The sequence below is a fragment of the Petromyzon marinus genome, chromosome 31, assembly GCF_048934315.1.
Source record: "Petromyzon marinus isolate PM22_M1 ecotype Great Lakes invasive population chromosome 31, UKy_Petmar_22M1.pri1.0, whole genome shotgun sequence".
Taxonomy (NCBI): Eukaryota; Metazoa; Chordata; class Hyperoartia; order Petromyzontiformes; family Petromyzontidae; genus Petromyzon; species Petromyzon marinus.
Window position 1 is genome coordinate 7,463,399 of NC_133697.1, and position 12,320 is coordinate 7,475,718.

General features: G+C 50.1%; 1 protein-coding gene across 5 annotated transcripts in view; it reads right to left on the reverse strand.

The window, feature by feature from the left end:
* Positions 1–1,751: 1,751 nt before the first annotated feature.
* LOC116947743 (uncharacterized) overlaps positions 1,752–12,320 on the reverse strand; it is a 60,508-nt gene continuing 49,939 nt past the window's right edge. For 4 of the 5 annotated variants that reach the window (XM_032963803.2, XM_032963801.2, XM_032963802.2 and 1 more), the window contains 2 exons: positions 6,141–6,202; positions 1,752–4,759 (listed from right to left, as the gene is read on the reverse strand). In XM_032963803.2, the coding sequence (XP_032819694.2) occupies positions 4,447–4,759; positions 6,141–6,202 (375 nt within the window). In that variant the 3' untranslated portion in view covers positions 1,752–4,446. Of the gene's footprint in view, positions 4,760–5,938; positions 6,019–6,140; positions 6,203–12,320 lie in introns of all 5 variants that reach the window. The other variant, XR_004403722.2, reaches the window with a different exon arrangement.

The following is a 12,320-nucleotide window of genomic DNA, read 5'->3' on the forward strand; positions in this document are numbered from 1 at the left end:
ACCTCTGAGAATCACGCACCTGTAATAATGTCTTGAATTAGTGCGTTGCATTGCGAATCGATTTGCAAAAAAAAAAACACAAAGAGCTATCGGAGTTTACAGTTGAACGTTTTTCTTACAAAAATGTTTAACTTGCCCGAAAAAATATACCTCTTAAACCACAAGTGCTATTTTTGAAACCGTATACTGCGCTTAAAAGAGTTCGAAAAATAAAGGGTTTTTTTGTTGGTGGATTATTGGTCTGCCCACTCGGCGTCAAAGCCCGACAGCTTGGAGGCCGTGATGCAAGCAAGGCCGTGGTACCCGAAGAGAAATTGCTCCGATTGTTCAACGATAAAACGTTTTATAAACCGGTAATTGTATTCATAATCGGTCACCAATTCCGCAATGTCAGGAACCACTCACCGTTTGCGGTGAAGGATTTAAGAACCGAGAGCGCTCGATTGGCACCAGCGTACAAACAAGCACGGCTCTCGCTTAATAAGGCAAAATGTGCAGCACCCCGTTCCCTTTGCGATGCTTTGCTCATGCCACTGCTGGCAGGAAGGGCATCAACTTCGTGATTATACTCTTCTACCCTGACACACTGGCCGGGTGTGTTCGAAGAAGCGGTCTGCGTACCCACACTTTGCCCCACTACACTTTACTTTAACCGTGCTATTGTGCCCAATTTATACTGCTGGCTGGCGAGGTGCGTGGGATTTCAGAAGCTCGCACCATTATTTCGGCTGCCGTGCCGCGAGATTCAATCGAACCAGAGAGACCTCTGGGCTTGCAAGTCCAGTGTGCTGCTCTCCATTACAGCACTGTGGCAATTCCCTTCGGTTTTTATCCGTTATATAAAAAAAAGTAAAACGTGGAATGTTTATTGTTCGAGGCATTTAACATACGTACCGGAAGAAACAAAATAACCAAGTACCCTGGCTAATTTACACACCTTCTTTCATGCGATAACCGCCCGGGTGCAAAAAAACAACAACCCCATCTTAACAACTCTAATATAGAGCATTTGCATTGCAATGTTGTGCATGCGACCCGATGCGGGGGCGGGGTGGGAATATTGTTTGTATAAAACCCCCAATGCAAATGTCAACTGGATATAACCAGAAGCTTGCAAGCAGAAATGTGTTCTTGGTTTCCGAATGGAACTCGACAACAATTTGACAAGCCGAGGCTTTGTCACCACCGTCTTGCTCGCTTGCCACGGAGCGGCGCAGGGGGGGGGGGGGGGTTAGAGACGAAGTTTTTACTATTAACGCCGAACACAGCGCGCTATTGTGTCTTGCGATACACATCAATGAAGCCTGTCTTGTATTTTATTTCGAATAAGTATAAACTCGTTTTTTCTGGGCCCAATAAAGAACAGCGCAGCATGGAGGGGTTTTTTTTCTCTTTCTGATAACAATCGGGCCACGGCGAGGCACGGCTCGGAATCTTGATGGGGTCAACCGCCACGGATAGATTTCATTTTATTTACTTTAGACGCCGTTTATTGTCGCGTCCTAACCAGACAAGTTGGTCAGCAGGTTGTGTGTGTGTGTGTTGGTGTAAGGCGTGGGCAACTCACCTCTTCCAATAAGTCTCGCCAGCGTTGGGAAAAAAAAGTCGGTCCAAAATATTCTCTGTATTCGGCGCCCTCTCGTGGAGGGGCCAGTCCGCCAGCAATTAGCGAGCAAGAAATTGCAAGGCTGCGCCTTTGCCTCGACGACCGGATTTTTGTACGACAATGAAATGGCACGCGAGCGCAGGGATGAAAATGCATTGGCAAAAATAACGAATTTATTTGAACTTTTCCCACATCACATTTACTTTACAAAAGAAAAAACCCGTCAAATGTCAAGTAGTAGTCGCAGTCGGACGTGTGGTCTTCGTGCACTTTTTAATTCCTCTGCCCATGTACGACACAATATCCGTGAACGAAAATCAGGTTGTCAATTTCTTCAACATCAATTTCAAAACTCGCCATACGTTACACATAAAAAAACACACTAAGATATTACATAATAACGGCGCAACGTAAACCCCATTTATAAAACATAAAGTCGGAAGCACTCAAGCCAACGGGGTCAGGATGCACTGAATTTAGCCGACTCGTGTGGGCACAGGCGTCAGGGCTTTTGAGGTTGAAAAACATTCGCAGACTTCTTGTTGTTGTTGTTGTTAACGCCGTGCCCAAGTGTCAGAGGAGCGAGCCAGCATCGCCAAGATTCTGGCTGGCATCTCTGGGATTCAGCCACTCATTAAAAATACTTTCTCAAGTGCATTTATTCGGCGATGGGCCGCAGCCTGGTCACAAACGACAATAAAATAACCAAATGATTAGGTCACGAGCGTATGGGATAAAAAAACCACCCCGTGCTGCATTACATACATTTTTAAAATTTAACTTGGCTAAATTCCAGCATTGATATTTGCAACTATTTCTTTTGGACATTATAACAATCACTAAAAATTACAGGGTAGAATAAAACGTGTGCCTCTTGTGGATAAAGGCCCAACTAATGGGGTTTCAGTGAACGGACTTGATAAGTACACACACACACAAGCGTGCGTTTTTTTGTATTGAACAGACCACCATAGGTTAGATGGAGTGCTCTTGCCAATTACGTCTGGTAACCAAGCAGCAAATGCCGATTAAACCCCGACACGTTAGACCGGCCTAGAGATTGTTTCTTCAAACAATTTTCTTGCTGGACAATATTGATCTGGAAAAACAACCCCGATGACGCACAAGTAAAAAAAAGATATAGTTTAATGTGAAGACACCTAAACGGAGTTTTGCTGGCATATGATCTTCCAGGGAACATCCTCCGTCAGAGTGGTGCACGAGGGCACTATTCTCAAGACGTCGGAGAAGACATACCGTGGTTGTTGTTGTTTTTCAGCACGCAAGAGCACTCATCAACGATGCAGAAACAGCCTCACATTCATTCATTTTCAAGGAGCTGTTTTTTGCCTCAGCTCATTTGCAAAATAAAAGTTATAAATTGATTTTAAAAAATGGGTTAAAATGTGCCTGTCACTCTTGATGTTTACCTCACACACGCACACCGTATACTGTATTTGTGTTAAGCCAGTAAAACAAATGGGCATGGCAAGGCTTTTGATTGCCGAGTGGGATCCTGTGTCCAGACTTTAATCCCCTAAGGTACAAGTCGACCCTAGATAGAGTGTGTTGTTGCACTCGGCTGTGGTCTGATGCTAATGGGCACAGTGTGCTGTCGACGAGCAAAATGCACGCAACATTTTTCTCTCTTCTACCCAAGTGGGACGCTCAAAAGCGATGACCTGGACGGCACACTGGACTTGCAATACAGAAGTCATCGCAGGTCGATCGGTAGGTCACGCGTGGGGAGGGGGGGGGTAACGCCTGGGGACTCCCACCCATTTAAAAAAGTGAAATGAATGTTTATTTGTTAAACAGAAAAAAATGGCTGCCCAGTGGCGGAAGATTTGGTCAAATACCCTCCCGAGAGCGTCTTTCTCTAGCAGCCCGGCAATTGCGCGCTCTCACCGCCGATGGCAAGGTCCTCCGCACGGGAGAGGGGCTCTCCGAGGCAGCGGTGATGGTTTAAGAAAGCACTTGCGGGGGCTGCACCTTAACCTGATGGGGGAGGGCAGCGCAACGGAATTGCCGCGTTGGGGGTCTCAACGGCACGCGGCGGGCCTATTCACAGCACGTTTCACACCACGCCTGTGCGAGCACGGGTGCAATGTTATTTTAGTATCCCCTTAAATAACCGCCACGGTGAATTAAAACGCAAAACGAATGTTACTTTTAATTACATTAGAAATACGTGTAAAAAAGATTTCACAAAGGCAGGTAGGTCAGCTGCACTGTGTCCGTCCGTCCGCCCGTCCGCCCATCGTTGCTGGGAGGGTGACGGGGCAGCGATGTGCCAACGCTTCCCCTCGGTCGGCGTAACCTCTCGTGAGCTGGGTCATTCCACCGCCACTTCCTCTTGCCCCTTCTGCCTTCAATGTTTTCCAACGAGGCTACGAGTATAGTAGTTCGGCTCTCTGCGCCCTGAGAAATCTTATTCGTCGAGTCCCCTGCGCATCACCATTTCAGGATGGGTGGGGGGGGGAGGGATTCCATCCGTGTCCTGGTTTTCCCAAGATCATCCTCTTGACGAGGATGTAGCTGCTGTCCTTGTAAATCTGCCAGTCTTCCAGGAAGGACAGTAACAGTCCAGTTTTTTGTCAGACAATGCATTCACGTGCAGTTATACCTTCTTCCATATATTTTAAGATCTACTTCTTCACCATGATGTCCCAAAAAATGTCCAGGTTGTATTTTAATCACTTGCATTGACAGGCGAGGACCTCTCCTCTACTGTTTTTCCGCAATATCTTTTTGCTTCCGCTTCATCTTTCCATCACGCGTCCTGGTGGGTTTTTTTTATTTAAAATTTTTATATATTGCGGCATCAGGACGTGGCCATCCTAGGAGGGCGGCAAGCGGGGCACTCCGCCAATCGAGATGCATCCTGCCCACAGCAGGAACCCAGCGGCCGCGAGCATCACCACGAGCAGCCGGGGCAGAGACCGCAGTGCCCACAGAGCGCGGCAAATGTCCGCCCAGGGGCAGCGCCACCCAGACGCCCTCCAGCGCCACGGGGGCGAGCGAGCCCTCCACCAGATGGCGGCGCACGGCGAGGGCCTGCGCGGGCCCAGCCACGGGCCCTCGCCCCTCTCCAGCAGGTGGGCCAGGTTGACGTCGCCGCCGCCGCCGCCGTCATCGTCGTCGTCCTGGAGCCTGGCAGATGGGCGCGTGCGTTTAGGACGATATTAAAAAGCCAGCGGGTTTTCATTAAGAAGGTTTATCTTATATTTTTTTTCCGGGTAAAGTAAACAAAACGTGGCAATTCGCGACTACTTCAACACACCGGTGTGTTTGAGAGTAAACTCACACGATAACAAGTCGAGTACCGTAACGTGTCGTACAGTTAGAATTAAATAAATCAACAAAAGGGCGGTGGAGGGCAGTTCAGCAATTATTTTTTTTTAATTTCATTTGCACAGGGTGCCCATAAAAGGTGTTGAGAGTTATTTAGATTCACGACGAAAGGGCCGCCCCCCCCCGCCCCCATTACCAACTCGCCCGGACTACGCCCAATTTCGTTAGATCTCAGAAGCCAACCAGGGTCCCACCCCCCCTAACGTTGGTTCAACGTTGCGTGTTTACTGGGGTTCAGCCTGGATAGTTCTTGGATGGGCGACCACCACGATTAGCACACGTTAGGGCGCGGGCTCGTTTTAGAGCGCGAGGCTCAGCGAAGGTGGCACGATTCGGACGGGGGAGAGTCTGCCGTAGATTCACGGCGGGGGGGTGGGGGTGGTGGCGGAAGTATTTTAGTTTTTTTTTATCCTTTATGCTAATGTGGGAGTACATTTCAAATTTGTCCCAAACGTTGTTGGAGGCTGCCACGGGGTTACATCGTAGGCAGTCTGAGGGCAGTGCAGCACAATTCATTGTTGTACTGTACTAGAGTCCAGTGACACATCAGACAACATAAAGAGCAACACGCGGTTTAACCCAAAAGTGCACTAGAGAGTCCCTCGAAATTGATATTGTGCAGAGAAAATACGTTTAATATTTCAGGACAGCCCCCCCCCCCCCCCCCCCCACTAAGGCCACCTGGTAATCGCCACCCCCGAGACATTTCTATGACCCCCCTCTGCAGACAGCTGTACACGTATTCAGGGTGGCAGGGTGGCACAGAGGCAACGCTCGCGGCTCACAACAATAAGAGCCCAGCGGCTTCAATTCCCGACCCGCGCTGCTTTCTGTGTGTGTTGGGGGGGGGGGTGCCTGTTGTCTCCCTGTTCTGCATGGATATCCTCTGGGTTCTCCAGGTTCTCTCCCAGAGCTAAAATATACCGTAACAATGGAACTGATATTGGGCCAATAAACATCCCAATGCCGAAAACTTACCTGCACGTTAATCCAATCGGGGTTTAAACGAAGCAACGTTGACCCCACCCCCCTATACTGCGAAAGCTTTGCGGGAGCCTCTGGGAAAAAAAAAATATAAGATGAGGCTTGAGACTCGGTGATGCTTTCCCGGGTAAAACAAGTGTAATGGTAACAATAATAAACAATGCAATGAGTAAGCAGGCAACTGCGCAGGACTTACTCAGTCCGCTCGAAGGAGGGTTCGCTCGGTGAGCATGAGGCGTCTGCTCCTTGCTCCTGGAGCTGCAAAACAAATTTCAAATCGAATGAACGTGGCTCCAAAGGCTCTACACACACACACAACACAAATGCATCTACTTTTGAATGGGGATAAATAAATAAAAATCACACACGCACAAAAAATTACTTCCCCCCCCACCCCATCTAATTTTTAATAGTAAAAAGAATAATCAGAGCCCTGTGTCAACACACTGCTGAATGAGTGCCCTCTCCACACTGTGGCGGTCATTTGTTCGACTATAATTTAACATGCTTGCTGATGGTCGATGATAATAATAATAATAACAATGGACTGGCAGACTATGAATTGAACGTGCACGAGAACATCCACCGGGGAGATGGAGCAATGAAATCGGTTCGTGTGCCAGATGGACGGTTCGCATCACAACATTGTGAGTGGTGATGGTGGAGGTTTGGTGGAGACCTTCATCCAGCAGTGGATTGACCATGGCTGGTGATGATGATGAATGATGATTATATCGTTTGGCCCAATACGTTACTGATGTTTTGCCATGGCCAGGATTGAACTCAGGTCAATGGGTTCATCGCCCAGTGCTCTAACCACTGCACCCCCCCATCCCCCAGTGGAAATGAGCTTAACGTCATACTATTTATACCATCCAATGTCAACGTGTGATGAATCATTACTTTTTCAGGTAAAACGATCCCTTTAGTTAAATTTGTCTTAAAAATGGAAACACCAGTAACCGAAAATGGAATTGAGCAAGAGTCGAAGTGTGCTCCTTCTATAGAGATTGTCCGCACGTTGAGGTTTATAACTTGCATTCTCTCTTATTGTGAGAATCAGTGCTTTCGATCGACTAAAAGTGCGGAGAGAAACAAGGATCTATGCACCCGCCTACTTAAACGATGCAATTCCATTAAGCTGTAGGATTCCGTTAGCCCTAACGGCAAAGTAAACACTCCCCCAGCGTCGCTGTTTAACTGCACTGATGCAGACAGCCCCTTCACTTCACGAGCCAGGCAATGAGTTGCAACAAAACAACAACGACCGCACCGGCCATGTCCCTCTCCGACGCGTTTCGGGTCATGCCATTCAGCACGACGTCCGACGTTTCGGCTCCATGTACCGGAAACAGTTAGGTTCTAAACTGATGTCCCTTACAGAACTCCAGTTTGATTGACGCCACGTTGTTCACCGATTTGTTTCTCCAGTTTGAATCCTCCGCGGAAGCTCCCAGGGCAGCGGGGGTGGGAGCAAAACGTCGGAGCAACGTGCACGAACGACGCAGTGGTCGCGACCCCAAAAACGGCGTTGTTTATTTCTCGCGACGGTCACGTTTTCTCGATTTTTATTTCTCAGGAGCCGGGGGGGGGGGGGGGGCGGGGGTCCCTCGCGCACACCTCCCGCGTGCCGCCTGCCTCGGTGACAACAAGCGGCCACCGACTTGGCCCCTCGCCATCGCCCGCGGCAGCGGCGCTACAAGTCGAGCGGACGAGGCCGTCGTTCGCGGCCGCGCATTCTTTGCTTTGCGTCTCGCGCGATGCGTTTTGCGTTTTGCATGCCCGACGAAAACAAAGCCCCCGTACGTGAACCAGACGGATTAGCAGTCTGTGCCTCACAATGAAGTACCCTCCCCTCCTCCCCACCCCCCCCCCCCCCCCCCACAAAATGCATCCTGGACGAGAGGCTGACGTTCGCACCGTCGCGAGTGGCGCCCCCCCCCCCCCCATTCCGGACCATCCCGCCAGTGAACTTCACACCGCTGTTTCCATGGCCGCCCCCTCAGCCCGGGCCGCTGACGTCGGTCGTGCGCGAGCAAAACAAGAGTTGGCACCTCGGTCGGCGGCTGTGCCCTTGGAAATGCTACACCAGAGGTCGTGCGATTCTCTGGCCGCGAGATGGAGGGGCTCGCGAGGAGGATTTGGCACGCCCCGGCCGGTCTGTGCAGCCACGGCAAGCGCAGCGCCCCAAACCCCACTAACCCCCCCCCCCCCCCCCCCCCGACAACATTGGCCAACGTTGCTGGTAGATGAAGCCGTGGCCAAGCCCAGGGACGGATTCAAGTTTTGATTGAGGGGCCCTCCCGAGCTGTCATGGTTTTGTGGGGGCCGCTAGTTGCACGTTTCGTTAAATGGCTTTTGCTAGTGAACCAACTCTCCCCTCCACAGTCACAATATGATGTGGCTTCATACAGCAGCGTCTAAACGGGGCCCGCATCCCAAGGCTCTAGACAGAAACAGAGGGTTGTATTTATTTTGTAGAAAGAGGCAGTCCCTGTTCGATCATACGCAGAGAAACGAAAGGAAGGGCCTCGAACCTGGACTTGAATGGGAGACAGGGGACCACCAGCATAGGTGACTGGGGGAAAGGAGTTCCAGGCACTGGGTGCAACCTCCCACCGAGCGATGGTTGAACGGGGGGGGGGGGGGGGGAGGGGAGCATCGGGTTCATTCATGTGGTCTGAATTGCGGTTGTGGAGTCTTGGCAGCAGGATTCTCTCTGGATCACGTGGAATCCGGCGGCGATAAATTTTGGGAGGCCGTGCAGGAGGAGAGAGGAGTTGCGCAATCGTCGAGCGGGGCACGTGATGAAGGCGCAGACGAAGGTGTCAGCAGCAGCTGGGGTAAAAGGAATGGCAGATGCGGGAGGTGCTGCGCAGATGTGGGATACGAGGTCCTGCAGAGTTGAGTTGCGTGCGGATAGGGAACGAGAGTTTCGCCAGCTCTCTTCAAGTGAGAGTCAGATTTTAATGGAGGTGCTCGCTCAAACTGAAGTCTTCAGTGAGAGTGGACTTTTTTTGTCTCTTTACGAGGGGCTTGCGATCAACGACTACATGCCGCATATGGCCGTACGACGCTCGAGGAAATTTATTCTCGGCTCACGTGGCCAACTGACCAGTCTGACTGGTACTATAAAAGCGCCATTCATTGTGGGTCTTACATTGTGGGGTGCCCACTGGCTGGGGGAGGGGGGGGGTTATGTTGGTTAGGCTTGGCACCTACACAAGTCTCCATTACCCAACCATAGTCACTTGAAAACGAGCTCTCGAAGGTTGTGGATGGAAAGGACGCTTTATAAAACTTTTTTTTTTATGAACGTCAAGTGGTCGTTTGACCGTGGCAATTTAACGTGCAAATTGTTTTATTTTGTTCTTATTTGGTAAATGAGATTTGGTTTAATAGTCATTGCAGCTTTGGAGTACTGTATAAAGAAACCATAAAAAAAAACATTAAAGTAACCGTAAGCCATAGCTGATAATAAGTCATATTTTTTCGCAAAAAAAACAACTCGTTTCGTTCTGTGTTCATCCATTATCGTCTGAATTGGTAGACTGTGAATCCCATTATTTACATGTCAGGCAGGCCAGACAAATGAAACAACTCTGGCTTGTGAGACATCAGATCTTCTGTGGTATAGAAGTGTAGTGGTGTACACTCTGGAGTTGCAGGCAACACTTTTATTAACAACTTTCTAACGTATACTGGTTCTATAAGTTAGGTGTAGCTACACTGTTAACTATGTGAATAGCGAGTTAACTACAATAAACGGGTCAGTCGGCCTAATACGCTGCCCGACCCACGATGCCGAGCGAAGCCCGAAGCCCCGGAGACGACGAGACGCGGGACCCCAGGATGATTCCACAGACGAGCCCCGAACACTGTCCCGGGGCTTCCCCTTTATCCCCCCGGCCGCGGCCTCGCCCCGCCCTCGGGCCACGCACCCTTCTGTATCATGTCGGGAGCTCTCGGTTCCCCATCACGTGTCCCTCGAGCCTCCTACGGAGGCTCCAGGCGCCCAGCAGCACTCCTGTGATCGTGGCTGGCGATAACGCTTTAGTGACAGCATTAACGTCACCACAGAATCGCGCTGCACACGGCGACGACGCAGAAACGAAGATCGGCCGAGCACCGCACTATAGTTTGACAGTTGAGGGTCATGTTGCATCTTGGGTATTAATTCGGTATCGGTGTTCTCCAGTTATTTAAGTCGATTGTCGGCTCGATTACTGGGCTAAGAGGACAACACGGAGACAACCGCTCTTCCCATGTGTGCTGCAGGACAGGAACGATTAATCTAGGCTCGGTGATGGCATCGGCATTGCATCTTGTGCGGAGCAAAATCCGCGGGGACTTAATCCGTGGCCCACAAAATCAGGAATTAACATCGACAGTGTCAAATCCGGACCGACTACATCGAGCTCAACACAGAGAAATGGAAGCAGACGCCACGGTGGGGTAGCTGCGAGTGGGATAGGTCAGCACCAGAGGCCAGGATGCAGACTCGCTGGGACTCTTCAAGGAACTTCGATAGGTTCTGGAATAATTTCTGCTACGAACAAATCGAGCGGAGCTGGATGAACCGAATGCCCCCCCCCCCCACCCCCTCTTCCCTTCTCATTTGTAACCGCTCTTACATTCTCAACCGTTTTTGGGCATTGCTTGAAGGGGATGTTTCCTGCCTTCAGGAGGGCAGGCAGTTAAGTGTGGCCGTGATTTTGTCGGAGGCCTGAGGGAGCGGCCACACAAAAAAAGTCGTCAACTTATCATCAAGTGATCGATTTGGGTCGACGAACCGTCGCGGCTCGAATTGTTTCCACTCTTAATACTTCTAGCTCCCATAATTATCGATCTAACGTATTGCGTTTGCTTATTTTACATGTCTTGACACTCAATAAATAACATATTTTTTTTATTTTTAACCTGACAATAGTCCAGTGCTTACACTCGCATAGCAGGTTGGAACGAGCCACTGCTCTGGAAATTCTATGATTCGTATCAAGATTGAGGGTCGCGATTCGATCTAAAATACTAAATAATTTTGTAGTGACATCTCGGATGTCATCGAGTGGTGCCGGCCCTAGAGAGACACGGCATGCGATGTACTCACATCACGGACATCACGTATGTAGCGATATCGTGGATGTCTGGGTAATGCCGGCTCTAGCGAGGCACGGTGTGCGATGTGCTGCCATCGCGGACACCCCGATAATGTGGGTGTCGTACCAGCCCTGGAGGGGGCTCGGTGAGCGCTGAGCGACAGCGCTAAGTGCGACCACGCTCCGCGTGTAGTGCTGATGCCCCCCCCCCCCCCTCTCGTCCCTGTCTTCTGCACAGGGGCCCCAATTCGCGGTGGCTTGTTACAACGAAGCGAGCTGCTCAACGACGTGGACTGCGTGCCAGTCAACTCGATCAAGGCTGGCGAGCCCCCCCTTTGAATGTCAAACGGCGGTGACGCAACGACACATTTAACGATCCAAGAACGAAATCGATTCCTTAACAAGCTCATTCGTCTTGTTTCGTGACTTTTTTGTCCCCTCACCTCGCATGTAGAAGTTGGATCCCGCTCCATTAGCCTATGGGTAAGATTCGGCAACATAATTGGCATAAAATCAGCCACGATTTCTAAATAAAATCGGTCCTCGCACCCACGTTCATTCCTGCACCAACCAATTAATGTGGTGGGCTACGTACGGTGCAAAAGAAGTTCAACATACGCACACATACGCACTTCATCGCTCCTGGAGGGGGAAAACATTTGGTGTCGCTAACGGGCAACGCGAGCCCCGGACAGCGCGCAAAGTTCACCATCCCCACCGTCAAACATGGAGGTGGAAACATTATGCTTTGGGGGTGTTTTTCTGCTAAGGGGACAGGACAACTTTACCGCATCAAAGGGACGATGGACGGGGCCATGTACCATCAAATCTTTGGTGAGAACCTCTTTCCCTCAGCCAGGGCATTGAAAATTGGTCGTGGATGGGTATTACAGCATGACAATGACCCAAAACACACGGCCAAGGCAACAAAGGAGTGGCTCAAGAAGAAGCACATTAAGGTCCTGGAGTGGCCTAGCCAGTCTCCAGACCTTAATCCCATAGAAAATCTGTGGAGGGAGCTGAAGGTTCGAGTTGCCAAACGTCAGCCTCGAAACCTTAATGATTTGGAGAAGATCTGCAAAGAGGAGTGGGACAAAATCCCTCCTGAGATGTGTGCAAACCTGGTGGCCAACTACAAGAAACGTCTGACCTCTGATTGCCAACAAGGGTTTTGCCACCAAGTACTAAGTCATGTTTTGCAGAGGGGTCAAATACTTATTTCCCTCATTAAAATGCAAATCAATTTATAACATTTTTGACATGCGTTTTTGTAGATTTTT